We start from the raw sequence: 20,881 nt of genomic DNA on the forward strand, positions 1-20,881 counted from the left end.
TGAAAAAAAAAAGAAAAATTTGTTGTGCTCGTGCAAAAACATGCGAGCACTTTTGAAGTGCTCGCATGTTTTTGCACGAGCACACCTTCTAATTAAACTAATTAATTTATTAAAAAAAAATATTATAAAAAAAATAAAAAATAAAAAAATTTAAACACTCGTGTGAATTTACACGAGCGCATTGGATGCGCTCGTGTAAATTCACACGAGTAAAAATCCAACTCCCATTTTTTACGAAATAAATTTAAATATATATATATATATATATATATATATATATATATATATATATATATATATATATATATATATATATATATATATATATTTAAATTCACACTCGTGTGAATTTACACGAGCGAAGTGGTTGCGCTCGTGTAAATTCACACGAGTGTTGCTAAGCTCGATTTTTTTCGTTTTTTTTTTCGGATTCGTAATCTACATAACAAGAGGATCGTAAAAACGTAAAAATTACCTCCGATCTGTTGACGATTTGCACGGGCTTTGCGAAAGAAAATCGAGAGGGTAGAGAGAGTTTTTTGAGTTTTTTACCTTTTGTTTTTTGAGAAATGGTAAAAAATGTGCCCGAATGTTTAATTTATGCCTGCACAAATCATTTCAATATAGAAAATAGGTTAAATTTCACTTTCCATTCGTACTTTAGCTCGGTATCACTTTATCCTCTTCTACTCTCGATTATATCGATTTGCCCCCTTGCACTTAAAAAATAGTCACAATATGACCCTCGTTGTTAGTTATCAATTAGTGAAATGCTTTTTGGGGTCTGAAAATTGCTATTTGCAACTCATACTCCAAAAAGCTTTCTCTCTCTTAAAAAAAAGAAAAAAAAAGCAAAAAATTCAAAAAATTCGAATTGAAGCCAAATCAAGCGAAATTCATCGAAATTTTGAGAAATTTTCAACTCCTAACCGTTTCAATTGTATTGGGTAGGAAATTTAGATTGTAATTGCATGTTAAATAGCCCTAAAAATTGAATTTATGGTTGTTTTTTGGGAAAGTTAGCGCATAGTGAACGCCCAAACCGGGCGTTCACCAGCATTTTTCACGCCCGGTATAGGCGTGCAAAATACTGGTGAACGCCCGGTTTGGGCGTTCGGTTACTGTATGGGCGCCCGGTCTGGGCGTGGGCGTTCAATAGTGGTTTTTTTTGTTTTTTTTTAATAATTTCAATTTTACTTATTTAATATCTTTTTTTTATAATTTCAATTTTACTTATTTCAATATTTTTTTATAATTTCAATTTTACTTATTTCAATATCTTTTTTATATAATTTCAATTTTACTTATTTCAATAATTTTTTATAATTTCAATTTTACTTATTTAAATATCTCTTATATTTGAATTTGTCAATACAATAAAAATACGAAGTTCGACATGATAAAATATTAAGTTCGACATAATAAAGTAATTAGTTGGACATAATAAAGTACTAAGTTGGACATAAGAAAGTACTAAGTTCGACATAATAAAGTACTAAATTTGACATAATAAAATATTATATACATTAAATCCGATAAAACTAAACTAAATCAAATACTATTTAGAATATTCCACGCTTGACGTCTACATCGCATTGTGTTGATTTCCCTGAAAAAGTCGTAAAAAAATTAATAAAAAATAAAAAGCAAAAAAACCGGGGGAGAGGGGCCGAACGCCCAAGCCGGGCGCCTTGGGCGTGCAAAACAGCTTTGGGCGCCCGGGTTGGGCTTTTGCCCTTTATGTCCAGATTTTTCGAACGAAATGACGATTTTTTTACCTCTTTGTGATGTGTATCACGATCTTCATCCGATGAGCTCATTTGTGTTCATATATCACTTCAACATAGATGATTTTAGGCCAAATTAGTGACGAGAGTATTTTTTTCTAGAGGGAGAAACAAAAATAAATATGAGTTGCAAATAGCAATTTTAGGAACCCAAAAAGTAAGTCCCTATCAATTATCATATATTTGACTTGATCTAAACTCTAAAATTACAAAAACGTCACATCTCCCATTTTATTATTAAAAAAATAGAATTTTTTTTAATAATAATAAAAAATTCAAGACAACGAGAAAACATAGTCGACGACGTCAGTCACCATTTTTTTTTAATTATTATTTAAACTGGGAGGGGTGGGCTTTTTTTTATTTTCAGACTTAGATCAAATGGTGTTAAGGTCAAATGTTTGAAAGCTAACATTAAGGCCACATTAAGACATTTTTTTAAGTACATGAGACTAATCGATACAATCGAGAGTAAAATAGTTTAAAGTAATATCGAATCAAATTAAAGGGGGGAAATTGAATTTACCCTTAAAAATTAAAACAGAGAAAGGATTAAAAATATAAATTAGGAAATATGCAAAGAGATGAAAGAAAAAAAAAATATCCTCATAAATTAAATTTAATTCACTTTTTTTTTTTTTTTTGATAATTAAAATTTAATCGTGGACAGGAGCTCACACTTGCCAAATAGCAGCTCCGTGGGACAAGTAAGCAACTGATTGTTAAGATTACAAAACCTATGGGGCATCTTTGGTTGCGGTATTACAAGGGATGGGATGGGATGTATCGACAACGTTCGGTTTGGTTGATTTTACCATCCTTGACAGTTGGGCCCACTGATTTAATCCCTCAATTGAATTATTGTTAGTCAAGCCAAAATTGGCTTGACTAATTATCACATACTCAATCCCATACAGCAACCTATGTAAAATATCAAAAATATCCTTCCAAAATACCACAGTTACGAAATTAATAGGTATAAATAGTGAATAATCTTCATCTTCCCCCTTTCAGCTCTTGTACCCTAGGATTTTACCAGGTAAAAACATACCTTTCAATGGCGTTCCAATCTTCCAATTTTTTCGTATTTCTGGTGCTTAATCCCTTCAATTTTATTATTAAACCCTAAATAAATCTTTTATTTTCACATATTTTCCCTACGTATGTTGTTTATATATATATATATATATATATATATATATATATATATATATATATATATATATATATAAAAGAAGTAACGTTGGTTATTTTTTGGAGAAACCCTAGATTTTTTTGGGAATAAAATATTACACGTTGTAATTTCTCCTAAATTCATTCGCACAGTTTCATTCGTTGTAATTTGCTCAACAGCGGGCAGCCCCTTTTGATCCCTCTCGCTGCTTTTTTTTTTTTTTTTTTTTTTTTTTTTTTTTTTTTTTTTTCCTTTTATTCTTTTTTCTTTGGGTGGGTTTTTTAACTGACGTTATAACTTCTCTCTCCCACCCACTTCTCAACTTTCTAAAGATCGTTTTTGATTTTTATCCATCTCCATTATTTTAAAAATCATTTTTTTGTTCTATTTAAACGATCAGCCTCTTCGGTTTATTTCCCTCTTTTCCTCCGAATATATTGGTTGGATAGATATTTTTTATTTATTCTCTGTTTTTCTGTTTCAGCGTGTTTTTGCTGGATTGGTGCTTATTTTTGTGCGATTAGATTAGTGTTCTATGTGTTAGTTGTGCGATAGTGAGTGTAGCATCCTGCGTGTGTGTTTTAATTTTGTTTTAATTTTTGGATGATGAATAAGATGGGAGATTAATCCGCTTAGACTGGTTCTTGAGTCCGCCATTAATGGTGCTTTTGATTAGCTTTTTTTGATTTTTTGATGGAGTTGCAGTGGGCTTAATGAGTTTAGTTTTGTTCTTGATTGAGAAAGCTTTTTTTTCTATTGAAGAAGAAGAAGAAGTGGGTTTTTTTTTAATAGTGATTGGCTGATTACTTTCACCATCATTTTCTGAATCTAACAACATTCTTAAATTTTTTGTGGCTATTGTTGGTTTTGATTGGCAGAAGAAATGAATATTGAAGTGAAGAAAAGTGGCAAGATTAGATAGAGAAAAAATACCTTATTTGGAGAGGAGTACACAACTACAAGTGGAGCCATTTTTTTTTTATTCTTGAAAATGTGGTAATGAACATATGAAAATCCAATCTATGTCTGTTTGTTTGTATTTTTTGAAGATCTAAGAGATGCCCTTTCTATGAAATTTGTATGGGATTTTTTAGTATCTCCATCGTATATAACATTTTGTGTGAGTCTTTTTAATGTGATTGTAGCTATAATTTTGTATTTGCAAACAAAGTCTATTATTTTTTGTGTTTGCAATATTTATCAACATCAAATATATTTTAAGGGCAATACAGAAATTTTGCCAATAAACACGCATAAAACAGTTTGATCAAGCAAAGAAAACATGATATTGTTAGTGCATAGATTATTAGTTTAAGTCATATAACTCCAACCAAATGAGGTATTAATTATTCTGAATCAACAATTTAGTCCATGTATTACATATCCCATCCATAACTATCTATTCAAACTACCCAACCAAAAAGGCCCATTGAGTCGAGGCAAACGTATATTCATCCAAATTTATTTGAATTTTTCATAAAGTTTTTAAAATTGTTTGAGAGCTTGGTTTATAAACAATTGGACTTTAACAAACTTGGATCGAGCCAAATATGAATCGAGACCGACTAATTTAACTTTTCTACATAATTTATAAATTTTTAATCAAAAAAATAAAATTCGAACTTTCTTCATTATATTAATAAATTAGTGAATAACCTCAAATCGAATATAAAGAAAATTGATTTAATTTCCGATCTTACCCTCGGAATGATAGCCAACAAACCTAGACTACTTACAAAGAAACCAAAAATCATTTATTTATTATTAATTGATCTTAATTAATCAAAATTTTGTGCCAGCTATTATAAATAATGGTTGTTAGAAACTCAAATCAACTTGTATTCATCACGCAATAAATTGATCCAGAATGTGGAAAAATTGCTATTATATATATATATATATATATATATATATATATATATATATATATATATATATATATATATATATATATATATATATATATATCACTAGTTCACTAGCCTTAAAATAAAAAGATTTAGAATTTTTCAATCCTAGTCAACCATGAATGACAACAGATTATTTTGTCAAGTGAATAGGTAATAATATAAGATTGGGTAATTGGCGCTTTGCACCCTCCAAATATAGCCACTTGGCACATTGCACCCTTAGAATTATAAAAATGACATTTTACGCCCTCCAATTACCACTAGCTTGGGCACAACAATGCATATATGTTTGGGTTTTGATTATTTACTTTCCAAGTGACCTTTCATTTATTGGAAAAATCTGCACCAACACAAGTTACCATCGATTATAACTATTATACGAGCTATCTCGAACTTTTGCTTTCAAAATGCAGTCTAAGTACCCAACATAACCCAAAGATTACAAAGTCTTAAAGTTGTCAAATTTACCAAGATTACGTTTTTATTGTTTTTCTTCAACTTATCGCACTCAAGCTGACTATGAATTTTACTCTTTTAATCAACTAGTTGAGAATCGATACTTGTAGAAAAAAAGGGCTAAAAATAAATCTTGCAAAGTAGGTAGAAGAATCGATTATTTTGTGATAAGCGGTAAAAGAATAGACAAACGATGGCAATCAATCCGCCAATGTAGTTGTGATTGGAGGGTGCAAATTGTCATTTTTTATAATTTAAGGGTGAAATGTGCCAAATGTGGTATATTCGAAGGGTGTAAAGTGTCAATTACCCGCATAAGATTCTCCATAAAATGGATAAGAAAAAAAAAAAGAAAAAAGAAAATAGTTTTAGATTCAAGAAAAAAAAGCAGAGAAATGGCAAAAGAATGACGACAGTATGACCACACTTACAATTCTCCAATTATTAATGACTTTCTCTTGTCTTTATCTGCATTTTCCTCTGTTTGAAAGCGCCATAACCACGCCCCCGCCCCCGCCCCCCCCCCCACCCCCACCCCCACCCCCACCCCCGGTTCAAATAAATACCAGGAAAAAAATCTAGAGAAATCTTCTTCTTCTTGTTCTTGTTCTTCCCCCTTTTACTTTGCGAATTTCCATCTAAAAATTGTTGTGTACGGATTCTTGAAATTATGAGGGAAGGAGATGAAGAAGCCGATATTGGTCGGCTGCCAATTGATTTGTTGGCCCATATTTTCTCTCTCTTTGCTTCTTTCAAAGACTTGGCTCAGTCAGTTTCATCAATTCTTTTTTTATTTTATTTTTTCATTTTATGGGTTCGATTCTTGTATGTATGTATTTATATGTGTGTGTGTGTTTGCAGGGCGAGCAGTGTGTGTAGAAAATGGAGGCAAGGAGTGAAGGAGTCTCTTGCTCGGAGAGAAAGCCTCAGTTTTTCTGGTTGGAAAATGGATGACGAGTCCACTGCACGCCTCGTCCTATTGGCTTACAGCCTCAAAGACCTCGACATGTAATTTTTTCCCTTTTTTTAATTATATATATATATATGTGTGTGTGTGTGTGTGTGTGTGTGTGTGTGTGTGTGTGTGTGAATATTTAGGAGGTTTAGATAGTTGACAATTGATGTTCTTGACTTTCTCTTTATATAGTTTCCAATGGTCGAAATCTGAAATTAGTTCTAAAAACGAGGTTTCGAATTCGATGTTGCTAAATGAACGAAAAGTTTGGACTAAAGATACTATGATTCATTCATTCATTAATTACCAAGGTTTCGAAATCTCGTAATCCGTTCATTAATACTAATATATTGAGAAGACAAAGTAGAGAGAACGAGCATATACGGGGAACGCCTCGAGATTTATTGATTTATCGATCTTATTGTCTAGTTTATGTGATATTGATTTTGCCATATATATATATGTAACATACAGATCAAGAAGCCGTTGGGGCTGCCAAATAACCGATAATGGATTGAACCAATTATCCACTGCCAAATGTATTGCGAACTTGTCTTCCGTTTCTATGTGGGGTTCCACCGGAATCACAGACAAAGGTGTTATTCAACTGGTATGTACGTCTCTATATCAAAAAAAAAAAGAAAAAAAAATCGTGTCAAACTATAGTTTTGCCTTATCAATCTCGATTTTTACGCATCGAACTTTCTCCTAACACAGATTTCGAGAGCGACTTCACTTCAACACCTGAACATTGGCGGTACGTTTATCACGGACGCATCACTCTTTGCAATTGCAGATAGTTGCCCTCATCTCAAGGTAATGAATGATGCATTTTTTTTTTCTTTCGATCAATGATCGTTGCGTATTTTTTAATTATTATTTTTTTTTCTTCTGCAGAATATAATTTTATGGGGTTGTAGACATGTGACGGATAAAGGGCTACTAATGCTCGTAAAAAAATGCGGGAAACTGAAGTCTATAAACGTGTGGGGAATGAGGGTACCTTTGGACAGTATAATCGGACTTCTTACGATAAGTCCAGCTCTTCAAATACAGCCTAAAGGCATGCTTTTGCCTGATCATGCTTACCAAGGTTGGCCGATTTATTGACAACCTTTATTATTTATTTATTTCGATGGAAATCAAGATTATATTGCTTCTCTAAATTCATTTATTGGTGAAAAAATGGCGGAGATTTATTATATATAAATAAATAAGTACGAATCTTCGAGGAGGACAAGGGAGGTGTTCGTGTTCGTGTTCGTTTTTTTTTTTTTAATAATTAGATTTGTATATATGTATTGTTTGGTCTTTGTAAATTTCCAAATTCTGGTGACTGTTATTTTCCAAACCTAAATTCAAGAAATTGGTGAAGGATTTGTATATGTAAGAGAAGCTATGTGAGCACATGTTTCCATGTGATGTACCTTTGGCTCTATCTGTAATACCTTGCTCTCAACTCAAAGGATGATATTTTCTTTCAATTCTTTTTTTTAAAGCCTTCATTTGGGTTGATGGATTTAGGAGCAAATTATTTTTAATTCATTTCGATGAATTTTAAACTAATTCTTCATTTATCATCGGAAACTTAGAATTCAATTTATTTAAAATTATTCTCTTTAAAATAATTATAATTGATATAGTTGACCTCGAAAAGTTGGCTTTTACGTTTTTAAAAAAAAGTAGATTTATTGTAGAGAGAGGCGAAATCCCTCGTAGATCTGGAATTAAAATTCTCACATTACGACTTTCAGTATTCGATCCTACGACTTTGTACCAACTTACTACCTCCGGAACTATTTGAGCTACCCATGCAGCAAAAAAAAAAAAAAAAGATTAATTGGATACACAAAACATCCTCGATAATTAAAATACATGTGGCCGTTATGAATTCTGATGTATTCAAATCCAAATTAACAAGTTTAATTAAATTTAATGAAAATGAAAATCGATCAAGGGGATTAGTCACACCATCTGTAATTTAATTTTGACAAGTTAGTGGTGCCAATTTGTTCATTTCATGACTCAGTTAATCTCAATTCTTCATGGAAAAGAAAAAAACAGTTACATTTAATTAAACGAGCCATAATGTACGAAAAAAATCGACAAGGAGAGAAACATCTTTCGAGATACCAATGATCCTGGAAACCAAACATTAATTAAACGAAATATCAAACGAGAAAACATTAAATAAAATACGAAACGAAACGAAGATCAAGATATAGCAATTATACCTGCATTGCACAAGAATTGGCTTCTTTCTCTTTAGTCAATCTCTGTTTTAAGATAGTAACTTGTTACATATAGCAAATATACGCAGAAACCTATTCTAAATCCAAAACTTTAGAGACTGCAAACATTACAAGGGCTGATTGGATGTTTACATAATATCAATTCTCATTGCAACATAGTATAAAAGGTGACGAAAAAAGATAATAATAACAGAGCAAAAATGGCGGGAAAATTATTGAGTCTTGAAGCATCTCCGGTTAACTGAACGGACCCGGAGAAGCTTCCGGAATTTCCGGGAGTTGTGGTGGAAGTCATGTTATATACTGTGATTGCCTTGCATTTTCCAAAGGGTTCTCCTGCCTGCAAAGTTCATTCAAATAACTAAGTCACTTGCATCTATCAGTAAGTCGAATGCACTTCTATATATGTTAGCTTTGCATTTTCGTCTTTGAGGGTGGAAATGGAAATTGGAACGGAATTTCTGAATTCCGCGATTTCGATCCGAATGTTTCCAATTTTGGAACAACATTTGTTGTTCCGATTTCCGATTTCTATCGATTTTTAAATGGAATTGGAATACATATTAGATTCCGATTTCCGATTTTATGTATTTTATATTATAGGTGACTAAAATTTTGGAAATTCCGCCGATTCTGATCCGGAAATTTCTGATTTTGGAACAAGTTTTTTGTTCCAATTTCCGAAATTCCGATGTTTTTCTTTATATGAACGGAATTGGAATTAGTTTTTCACTTCCGAAACAAATTTGAATTTTACCGAAAGTGCTAATTCCGATCGGATCGTTCAGATTTCTACCCTTACTCTTTTCTTAATTTTTCGTGATTCTGAGTGAACCAAGAAAAACACTTATGTCGGTACAAAATATGGACAACAAACCTGGCAAGCAGAGACAGTACTACACCCACACAGTCGCTGCCCATTCATTCGATCCAACACATCAAAAACACCTCCTCCATCACTTCTCTGCAAATCCATATCAATAATTAAAAATAAAATAAAATAATTACCGAAAATAATCATTATTTGTTTACCAAGTTTAAAAGCTTCAACAATACCATGTAAAAATTCACTGCTAGAAAATTCGGTATCAAATTTCCGGCAGATTTATAACACGTGGCCACCATATCACCAAGCGGCACAGAATGCTCTTTGCAAGCTTCGCTTTGAACTGGAATTGTCGGAAAATAATTCATCATAAATAAAGATGCACTTCTTGAATTAAGCGCCTTCGATTCCTTTCTATTCGGACATGAACCGGGCACCACCCCTGGATCTCCAGCTGAAAAAGTCGACACATCAATTATACAAATGAGGATTTTCGTCTGCAATAGCCACCAAAAATCATTTGTTTTAGTATTATATACATATACATATACATATACATACACTCATTTTCCACCATGTACTTCCACTGATACGCAATGCCTTCGGCCGCTTCTTTCGAAGAATCGGAAGTGAAAACGAGTAATCGATAATTATTCTGCACCATCTTGTTAATGGTGGGCCAGTCTTCGCCTTTCTTCGGCATTTTGGCAAGTGGATACATGTACTTGTCTAAGCCAGCATCGGTGAAGACTCTCGTCAGTCCTTTTGGTGTGTGGACATAATCCTCGATTATGATTGTGATAATTTCCGAGGGGTTTTGAGCCAAGAACGCTTCCACTTCTCTCAGTGTGTTAATTACAGGCTCCTGTTTGTTTTTTAATTCCATTTGTAGCAAAAACGAAACTATCGGCCACGGAATTATTTCGAATTATTCGAATAAACGAGATAAAAAACAGGGTAAATATTTACATACGAATGCGGTGTAGTTGTAGCATTGGCCGCGAAACGAATGGCAGAGCCATATGTCGTTCTCGAAATCGTACATATCCAGCATCAATCCCCGCACTCCATTCTATACCAAAAAAATTAAAAATTAAAAATAAAATTAGAAGCAATCATATACTGTGTGCGTGATGAAAATGTGTTACCCTCAATTGATTTGTGACGGAGTCTTCTTGGTTGTAGAAAGTGATTCTCTGAGCGCCGGTGAGCAGCGGCGCGTCGACAATGGAGAAGGCGTTGTGAGTCACGAGCCATGTGTACTTGTTAAAAGGCATCCCGCTAATCTATTGTTGCATCACAAGCACAAAACACGCACAAACACACACATAAACACACACAGTAGTTAAAATCATCGACATTCGGAAATTAAAAAAAAAAAAAGAAAAAAAGGGGGCAAAATTGCAGGGTGGGGGATTAGAGAATTTCGAAGAGTAAATTACGATTGAAGATGGAATTGTAGCTTGGCCTCTGATGCAGAAAGGCTGATTTTTCCCGATAGCAGGGCAATTCCCACAGTACAGACCGGGACCACAGTCGGTGGCGGCGGAGCACGGCGATTCGAGAAGCTGCGACAAAGGAGGAGCGAAAAATTGTAGGGGATTCGAGCAGAAAAACAGAGAGAATTTCATTCAGCAGAGAGTGATTTACCTGAGAATCGCCATTGAAGAAGAAGAAGAGGGGAAAGAGGAAAAAGAGGCGCACAATAGCGAGAGTGGCGGTGGTGCATGTGTTCTTCATAGTAGCGTGGGCTGCTGCGCCTCCCTCCGAAGAATACGCCAACATGGGGAGTAGTGTCAGCTGCAGAGGGAGCCAGCCAGGAATATTAATTATACTTAATTAATTAAACCCAGTGTTTTTAAGTGTTTAATTATGAGATTAATTAATGTTTAATAATATAAAAAGAAAAGAAAGCTAAAGTTTAATATTACGACGACAGAGATTGTGTTTTGCGTTGCGTTTGCTGAATTCTGTCTTCTTCCTCCACCCCCACCCCCACCCAACATTAAAGAAAAAGGTCAAAGAAAAAAGAAATAAAGAAAAAATTGACTCATCTTATCACTTCACTTGTCTTCAACATTAACATTATTATTATTATTATTATTATTATTATTATTATTATTATTATTATTATTTGGTCACGGAAAATACAGAAATTAAAAAAAAAAAAAAAAAAAGGACATTTTTGAAAAGATAGTTTTTTTTAACGAATGTACTGGGTAAACCTACACTCTTATATTTGAACTTGGGTCAATTAATACAGAATCACTTGCTCCAACCGATATATCATATCTCTATTGCTGAAACTGTTGAAAAGATGGTAGTTGATTAATATTGTTGTAGTAGGTAATTATTTTCAGAGGTGTTCACGTGGTGGGGACTCCCTTTTTAATTTAGGCCTTAATTTCCAAATGTTGGGCATTCACCATAAATGTTGTTCACATTAATTCTTTTTTTTTTTTTTAAATAAAAAAATCAAGATTATTTAACAGTAGAAACGTGTAAGAAAAACCTGGGACAAGATGAATGGTAAGGTAATGAAAATAGTAAATGATTTAGGGATTAGTCGGACCTAATTGTATAATTAGACAATGAGAGGTCCAACACAACAACCCTCAACAAAATAAAAACCTAATTATTCAGTTAATCACAGTTAATCTTACCAACCAAATAAAACAGTAATTGCTAAACACAGTTGAAGTAAACTGTCTTAAAATTTTGCTTATGCTGAAAGAATTTGTCCAAAAACAGTAAACAGATTGATTTTACACAAGAATTGTGATCGAAAACATGGGACTACTGTATTTTTTTTTTTTCCGGCTTTCGGTGAGTATACTCAGCAGTAAATGTAGTCACGAGCAAAAAGAATCAGTTTTTAGGTTACCCTGGAGATGCCTGCCTTTACCTTTATCTCCAGCAACTAAATTGATTAGGAAATTCGAGCCAGAAATGTTTTCGATGATGTTTTTTTTCTTTTTTATCAGAAACGGAGAAAAAATAAAATAAAAATCTATCTTCATTCTTCAGACATGAATATCGAGTTTTAAGTGTGCTTTTTGGCACGGCCGTTTGATGGAGCACCGTCTTCTCTTTTTGTACCCGATGATTCGGGTTTTTTGGCCCAAGCTGGAGCTCTATCGGCTTCATAGCGATAATCGTAAAACAGTTCTTCACCAGCACTAATTCGTTCTTTGGCAAATATACCTACCCTGTGATCTCCAGCCACCATAATCACCTGCCAAACGAAATCCTAATGAGTAATTGTGACAAGAGAATAATTTATTCCATCAAGACGCAATATTCACATGTAACATATGGCCACTTTTGTGAAAACTAGGTATATTGCAACTAGAGTGTATTTTAATCATTACCAATGTGTATATTCATGTAAGTAAAATATTTTGCAGCAGTTACCTTAGCGTAGCAGTTGGGATCAGGAGAATGGTTGGCGAATTTTAGTTTGTCGCCCTTACGGTAAGCATCAAGCACAAACTGAACATGGTTAAAGAATCGTCATTTATGTTCTTCTCCTCTTTGGATAAGGTCGGGTTTTAGGGGGGTGGGGGTAATAAAGGAATTTTGACAGAATAAAAAGTTAAGAATATCATGCCTGATCATTTAGATTAAAGAGAAACGATGAATTTTCTCGATCGTAGATCTTGCCGCGCTTGTCAGCTTCACGGTGTGAGATTAGTTCACCGGTGTACTCTCCAAGGTATTCGTGCTTGCCAACGCTATTCTGCAGTTGAAGGCTGACTGATGAAACAGAAAGAGGAAAAGAAAAGGAAAAAATAAAGATAACAATAATTGTAAAATTACCTTCAAGAAAGCTCCCCAGCCAGATATATCAGATCTACCAAGCAAAACCTACAAATGTACTCAACAAGCATTATTATTAACATTCGCTATTCATTATCCACTATTACTCGAGAACTCAATTGAATTCTTCGATTAGATGTCAACATAGGACTCAATGAAAATTTACGGGGTGAGTAAAATAAAATAAATGAGAATTAGTATAATGTTTAAATAAAAGAACTCTTGGTGCAGAATAAACATATAGTAATTGAGAATCAGGAAACAAAGAATTCAATCTCTAATTGAAGACAATCTCAAAGTATTACATATGTATTATCTGAGGCAAACAAAACAAGCTATATAGAGTTTCCTCCAGATCAATTTGTCATTCAAGATAGAGATCAAACAACACAGAAACTGTGGTTAACTGGATTATTAACAGTGTAACAATGCAAAATACTTGAATAGCATCACTTCGTCACTGTGCAACTAATAGGCCTTGCACAAAATAGAACTCGCCCAACTGTCATGCAGTATAGAAAATATAATGCAAAGAAGATAATGTCAGACATAATTACCCTCTGTTGTTGTTTTAGAAGAAGCTTCATATTCCTGCATTCGTAATTATCGCCTCTCTGGGAAGGTGTCCCAAGAGTGCCATCACCACAACTGTCAAGCCAAATCAAATAGTATAACTAATTGGAGAAAGGAAAACAATCTTCTATGAGAAACACATGTTCTTGATTATGACAATCCACCAGAAATTTGAACAGAAGAACATTGCAACGGATTGCAAAACTGATCGGTGAATAAATTTGATACAACCATGTAGATAAAAAAATTATTGCTTCTCATAATAATTCCACCGAGAAATTATATAAGGCCTAGTTTCTGAAAATCAATTAAGTTGAATTTACAGTAGAATCAGCATTCCATTTAATGCCAATGAAACTTTCACCAATTTCATAATCCAAAACAAATTTTGTTCACTTTCATTTATCAGCAGGACAGCATTTAACTTTTAATGAGATATAGTGAGTGGTCCAAGTGTCGCTAAACCATCCCAGATCAAACACAGAATTTTGACCACTATACCAATTGCTTGGTGTCGACCTCACAACAAAAATTCTCAGCAAATTACAATGATTCAAAATTTACCTACCAGACACAACATACTTTGGGCTCTTAAATCAAAGGTTTATGCTCTAATCTGCTACACACACATGCACCAGCCTTTGAATCTAATACCAAATTAGTTAGCTTTATACTAGAGGTCGTATGGGTTAAGTGGATGGTGGTTTAAGAGTTTACCCACCCATATTGAACGATTTAATAGAGGTGTTGAATGGGGTGATCAATTTTAATATGCTCGTCAATGAAAGAGGGGGGCTATAATGTGTCTCACCTTATCCAGCAATTTCGGCAGACATCTGGATCACACTCCCTATCAGCAGCAAAGCATGGGCATTGTCGACTTCGACACTGACTCTTGGCACAATGACAGCCTCTGAATCGATTCTTGCAACTCTTTGGACATCTGACATAGAATATTGTAGACTTAATGGTTAACTTGCATTTGGGCCCGAAAGAAAAGGAATATTCAACTTGTTGGGATATCATAGAGTATCAAATTGAAAAAAAATAAGAGAGAAAGAAAACTCAATACACAAAAAAGAAGAGGAAGGTGGAAATATAATTGGAAATCTCAGCAAAAGAACTCCAATTTAAAGTTCAAATATTCAAACCAATAACAGGAATCATAGATAGCTCACCCGCAGTATTTCTCACAGCAGGTGCCATTAACAAGACATGGGCAAGTTTTGCCACATGCCGATTGGCATCCACATGGACTGAACTGCCGACAAGGCTGGTCCTTCCTTTCAGTAATCCTTTTCTTGAATGATTGGTACCCTGCAGATTTCCATGTGTACTTCAGACGACGAACTCTTCCTTTTCTACGTAAAAATCTCGATCTTCTTCGTACACCAGTACCCTAGTTTTTGCACAAAAAGTACATGTAAGATCTGTTTCATGAGGTCAAATTCAAATTATCTAAGAACAAATAGAAAAGGACTCACCACAGTTTCATTAATATCTTCTTCTAGACAGCCATCAGCAAGGGTCATTCCTTCACCATCTTGAGAAAACATTTTATTCTCAGAATGGTGCATGTATTTGAAGATTTCTGAACAACTCTTTAAGCCACTCATAAGGTTCCTAGCAATTAAACAGCTGCATACAATACATAGCCCCACCTTAGAGCATAACATTAAAATTTTAGGCCATTCAGCCAGTATGTAGTGTACAAGGAAGTTTGTTTGAGCTCCAGAACAATCTTGACTCTAAGATTGCTATACTGTAGTTATTTTATTTTACTGATATGGAGCTAAAAAAAATAATTGCGTGCTAATTAGATACGAGAGTTGGGATACGGATATTGTATGATTGATAAAAGTCAGCTTCAGGTATAGAACATATGTAATGGATAAAACACGAGTAAACCTTATATGGAGTCTAACCTGTTGCGGCCAAAAATCTGAATACCCTTCTCATACAGTGCCTTCTCAAATGGTTTCCAACATTTATTGTCAATTATTTCTTGTTTAAACATATTTTCATCAACAAATTCTTCTTTCTTTAAGGTGTCACCGCTGCTAGTCAGGGGTTGATTACTCTCACTCTCATTTGACGCATCACTGACAGCCTCTTCCTGCAAAGATTTTTCAAAGTCTAGAACTAACGACTCTTTCCTTCTGGACTTTCTAGAACTTGTAGATTTCACTTTCTGAGAAGAACTACTATCTTCATTCTCTCGGCATGAATTAGTATGTAGTTTTAAATCTTTCAAACTAAGACCACCACCAGCAACAGAATCAGAATCCGATGTTGGCATTTTCTTGTGTCTTTTCTTTTTGGCATCTATAACATTTTCAGCTATTCTCTTGCTACTCCTTTTGTCACCACCGGATTTTCCAGCAGATGTACTCTTTACTGATGAAGATACATCATTAATAGGTTTGATCTCTGAGGAAGAAGAACTATCACTTTGGCAAGACTTTGACTTTTTCTTGAGAGATGTACCTCCCTTCTTTCTCTTTTGCATTTGCATTGCAGCAGCATTAGATGCAGGGGAAGCTTTTTCTTCAAAATTTGCCTGCCTGGAGTTCATACCCTCTGACTCGAGAACCTGATGCAATGTAAATTATCATAAAAATGTTGGGCATTACAAGAAAAGTGTGAGATACATAAACCTGGTTAATGACTACTACTCAAAAGGAAACTTAAAAGAAAACAAAGACAGTATACCAGTCGATGGCAATTTCGGCCACATGGTTCCTTCTCCACATCCGGACTTGACCATGATACTTGCTTCTCCACCTAAAGGAACAAAAGAACAAATATTGCAATGAACCCTTTCACCACTGATAACAACTTAGACATATATATCCTGAGATAATCGACTTACAGAAATGGCAAGATCCTGGGAACAGCCATGCAGTTTACAGTCAAAAATCTGCCACATAAAAAGTAGTAATTTTCAATGAGCGAAAATTATGCGGAATCATATGAAATAAATAAAATTATATAAAAAGAAGTGCTTCCACAAAAGAGAAAAATGAAAGAGGTTATATCATATACTTACTAGACACCGGCGACAAAATAAAGTGTCAAATGAATCCAGAGCAGCATCAAGATCTTTATCAATATAAGGATTCACAAAGCCTTCAGCATTTCCATTGTTCACACGGCACATAGCATTGTTACTCTTGATAAGATCTTCATATCTTCCCTGTATAAGATGTTCGATGGTGGTTTATCTCTGTAAAGCCAGCAAAACAAAAATGGGAAACAGCTGGACCAAAGTTGTTACAGTGACCAGTTCTTTTTTTTTTTCTTTCAGATAATAGCAGAGAGAAAATGATGAAAGAAAATATCAGCACACATATATGTCTACAGTTAAAGTGCATACCTTGATTTCACCAGATTTTCTAGATAGACACTGGGCCAACAAATCCAATGTCATATCCGAAAAACCAACTTCTTTGATGGTTGTTCTGAAAAAAGAAGTACCAAACACACAAAAAAGGATCATATTAGTTCCATAAATGATGTGTCATATCTAAAAAAAAGAAATCAGTCAAACAGGAATTCATATTAGGCACCATTCACAGAAAATATATTAAAAGGACTCTTCTTATGCAAAATTTTAAAGAGTAAAAGTAAACTTCATATTCAGATGTAAAAGGAAAATCACAGATAAAACGCTAAACAACTTTTATCTGTAAGCTCCAAGTAACTTCTACTCTCTAAGAAATAAAATGGAGAACACAAACATTCTCTCACAGGCTCCAACCAATCAGTCCTATGGCTGATAAACTATTCAGTGACGCCTAACCTGGAAGACTTATATCGACCAAGATAACAACAACCAAACACAGAAAACAAAAAAATCAAAAACGAGTATAATATACATCTCTGAAATTTATTTTGGCCAATGCGGAATCAGCAAAAGAAGATGATCAAAACATCAATGCAACTGAATATAGAATGTTATTTTGAGCATAAAAGATTTTTTAGCACAATAAGGATACAGTAGAAAGGCCAAAAGAGACTACAAAGTCCGAGCAAATATACCAACCGCAGAATGTAATCTTCGTATTCTAAAAATTCTTTCTTTTCTTCTTCATCATCAGCAGCTTCTTCTTCACTGTCACTACAAATTAAAGCTTCACCGCCAGTCTGGTCATAATAGATTCGCCTTCTACCAACCACTGACTGATCCTCTGTCATTCTCTGATTTCTGCACAAACAATATATTAGTATACTACATCAAAAGAACTAAACAATAAAACTCTACGGTTGATAGCTATAAGATGCCAGAAATGAGTATGAACTGAGGCAATTACAGCAACACTATGGTATGTGGCTGATTGCCACAAGTCAGTACCAGAATGAAGAATGATGCAACCTCATTCCCAAATAAAATGTATCACTTTGCCATCTAGTTTAACAAGATTTGGGGATTTTTTGACCAGATTTGATCACATGACGGTGATCATTTTGAAGAGTTAGTGTGTCAGTTTTGGGCCATTTGGCATGGGACAATTTGTAAAGTGGTAAGGTCTCCTAGCGAAATAAGCTAAGTTTTCATGCCAACATGCCTAGAAATTGCTATTTTGTATATATATATATATATTAAAAGGACTAGTGTTCGGACATGAATCGAATTTCAACGGGTAATGCCCAAATTTCAACGACCTAGATGGCAAAGTAAGAAAATGTTTACATGGCCAACAGCCAATTATTATTATGCACAAGAAATATTATTATGTAAAATACGCAGAAACACTTCATCAGTTCATGGTTGTTTGAAATTAAAGTGATAACTGATAACTTCCCCGCAACAAATACTGCCTAGCTGACAAATTAATCTTGATTTGACTCGAATGATTATTCAAATAACAGATTAACAGAAAGTACAGAATCCAAGTAGTAGCAAACAATCTCATGATTATTTTGGTAAGTCTCAAACTCTGTAACTAAACCTTTAACAGCCAGACTACCATTTATACTATTATGCTCTCCAGACTACAATCTACATATAGGACAATTGTTATTAGAGAATGAGTCCATCAAATTTTCAATTTCCACTATACAAAAGTAAGAAAAACAATCATTTTGTTTTTTTTATATATGGGTCACTAGAACAGAAATAGACACTAGTTTGGTGTAAAGAATCATAAATATGTAATAAAGTACCATTTCATACACCATGCGAATTGGAATCTTGACTTACCTATCCAAAAAGATCCATGTAGTATAGGGTGGCAACTTTTTCACCTCCGGCAGCTTAATAGGACGGACAGCATTCTTGACTGCAATACTTGATCCCAAGAGAATCGCTGAAGGGGCATATCCATCTTCTTGGGAGCTAGTACTTTCATTATCTCCATTACTTGTGCCAATACCATTATGCATATCAATTGCATCTTTCTGCCTCTTTGCCAGTAAATCGATACCTCCATCACCAGAAATAATCTTCAAATTTCTTCTTTCCATGGATAGCTTATAAATACCTTTTGTAACTTCAAGCACTTTCTCAGAATTTTCTTCCATCCGTTTCTGGGAGGCCAAACAAAAAGCAACCAAGAGTTTATGAAATCATCATGAATTCGACAACCATCATTTGTTAAAGATTATGAACGGCAAATGTGCACCTTTATATAGACAGAGCGGTCATAAACAACTTGTTTCTTTAGAGAATCAATGACGGTTAAGGTATCCTGTGCTGTCTGACTTGTTTCTTGATTCCCAGAAACCTGTCCAGGTTAGAACAAATTCGATAAAGAGTTATAAGCTGTATGTTCTCAGTATCTGACAGATCAGCAGGTAGCTTAGAATCTATCATTAAATGATATGGGCATAAGGTCATTAATTCTTTCTTCCCAATAGGATTTCAAATAACTTTAGTTTCCCTAATTGAGCCTACTTCCCCTTTTTGTTTTATGTTCTCTTTTTTTCCCGAAAATTGGCCTTATAAATGACCATTACAACACACACACACACAAACACACAATCAAAGGGGTTCAAATGTAAAGTGATGCCCAAACATTATATTAGACTCTTTATGATTAACAATTAACATAATCGCCAAAAAGTCCAATTCACCATACCTTAAGACACGTGTAACAACAAAAAAAAACCACCACAATGTACCTTCATATTCAATTCCCCATCATCATAAAACGCCACAGCAGACAGATAAGAAAACAAAAACATACAGGCATAATCGGAACATCACAGACAACACTTCCAATCAAAATGCAGCTGAAAAGGGGGAAGAGCGAATCGAGGAATTACATGAGTGTCGTCGGATCCGGATGCGGAGGGGGAGGCTTCGGGCGCCGACATTGCCGGTGGGGGAGCCGATAAGGCCGCGCAGCGCTCGATCCGGCAATGGAGCTCCGATTGCAGATCCGGCTCATGCAAAGCAGAGCCGTAACTTCGATTTGGCGGTATGAATTTTGAAAACCCTAAGAATGGATATTGAGGAGGTGGCGGATGTGGGGGGCCTAGAGGGGGGCGCTTTTGCAGTGCTTTGCCCTCTTAATCATGTACCTGTTCAACTTTCCACCTTTGCTGGTGAATATACCATTACCATATTCTATAGCATATACATCAAAGTGTTTATGTTTAATGAAACTTTTTAGGGTAAATTTTTCTTTTTTGGTCTTGTTAAATGTGGTAGGGGCCTCGAATTTAACGACCCCATTAGCTAATGGAACGTGTACGGATTTGAAAATTTTATATTTTACGGACACGAACCTGACATAATCGAGCTGGCTGCTACGATTTTCAGACCCAACTAAATTTAATTCGAGCGTCCGAGCGAAACGTGTCTAAGTTTGAATTACCTCGATCGATACGCACATAAGCCTTTATGAGTTAAGAGTACGTTACAACTTACATCCTAATTTTGTTTGAATAATTAGAGTGTGTGAAGATTTTCGTGTTGATTTGGCCCCAACACTCTAGCTCGTGCAATGGAGTGACATGCGTAATATACTTAGGTCTCGTTCGGTTACATGTATTGAATTAATTTGGGTAATAATGTTTGGCTAACATGTTACTAGATATATAACTAATAATTTAGTTAATAAGATTCAATTCCTTGTGAGCGTTATATTGTATCTATATTAAAATTGTTACATTTTATATTAAT

At 34.4% G+C, this 20,881-nt stretch overlaps 3 protein-coding genes across 4 annotated transcripts; 1 reads left to right on the forward strand and 2 right to left on the reverse strand.

Moving 5' to 3' along the window:
- The first annotated feature begins 5,691 nt into the window (after nt 1–5,691).
- On the forward strand, nt 5,692–7,766 carry LOC105973050 (F-box/RNI-like superfamily protein). Its single transcript, XM_012998053.2, has 5 exons — nt 5,692–6,095; nt 6,189–6,335; nt 6,757–6,892; nt 7,000–7,098; nt 7,180–7,766. The coding sequence occupies exons 1-5, from the start codon at nt 5,998–6,000 to the stop codon at nt 7,390–7,392; spliced, it is 693 nt and encodes a 230-aa protein (XP_012853507.1). The 5' UTR covers nt 5,692–5,997; the 3' UTR covers nt 7,393–7,766.
- Nucleotides 7,767–8,504: 738 nt separating this feature from the next.
- Nucleotides 8,505–11,376, reverse strand: LOC105973032 (PLC-like phosphodiesterases superfamily protein). The gene is made up of 9 exons (XM_012998029.2): nt 11,295–11,376; nt 11,011–11,160; nt 10,803–10,928; nt 10,509–10,646; nt 10,334–10,432; nt 9,922–10,225; nt 9,591–9,814; nt 9,412–9,498; nt 8,505–8,874 (listed from the first exon to the last, which is right to left on the reverse strand). Exons 1-9 carry the CDS (start codon nt 11,364–11,366, stop codon nt 8,680–8,682), a joined length of 1,395 nt encoding a protein of 464 aa, XP_012853483.2. The 5' UTR covers nt 11,367–11,376; the 3' UTR covers nt 8,505–8,679.
- Nucleotides 11,377–12,055: 679 nt separating this feature from the next.
- CLF (SET domain-containing protein) lies at nt 12,056–20,714 on the reverse strand. 2 transcript variants are annotated; one of them, XM_088821628.1, is made up of 17 exons: nt 20,020–20,714; nt 19,377–19,478; nt 18,956–19,281; nt 17,798–17,959; nt 17,129–17,213; nt 16,802–16,948; nt 16,625–16,672; nt 16,465–16,536; nt 15,678–16,345; nt 15,240–15,390; nt 14,931–15,151; nt 14,564–14,695; nt 13,737–13,827; nt 13,180–13,227; nt 12,971–13,099; nt 12,775–12,852; nt 12,056–12,595 (listed from the first exon to the last, which is right to left on the reverse strand). In XM_088821628.1, exons 1-17 carry the CDS (start codon nt 20,068–20,070, stop codon nt 12,404–12,406), a joined length of 2,703 nt encoding a protein of 900 aa, XP_088677754.1. In that variant the 5' UTR covers nt 20,071–20,714; the 3' UTR covers nt 12,056–12,403. The 2 variants fall into 2 exon arrangements, with proteins under 2 accessions (XP_088677754.1, XP_012853519.2); XM_012998065.2 differs by having other exon boundaries at nt 15,237–15,390; nt 20,020–20,666.
- Between the last annotated feature and the right edge of the window lie 167 nt (nt 20,715–20,881).

Source organism: Erythranthe guttata, chromosome 8 (genome assembly GCF_056151865.1).
Source record: "Erythranthe guttata isolate IM_541 chromosome 8, IM_541, whole genome shotgun sequence".
NCBI classification, from domain to species: Eukaryota; Viridiplantae; Streptophyta; class Magnoliopsida; order Lamiales; family Phrymaceae; genus Erythranthe; species Erythranthe guttata.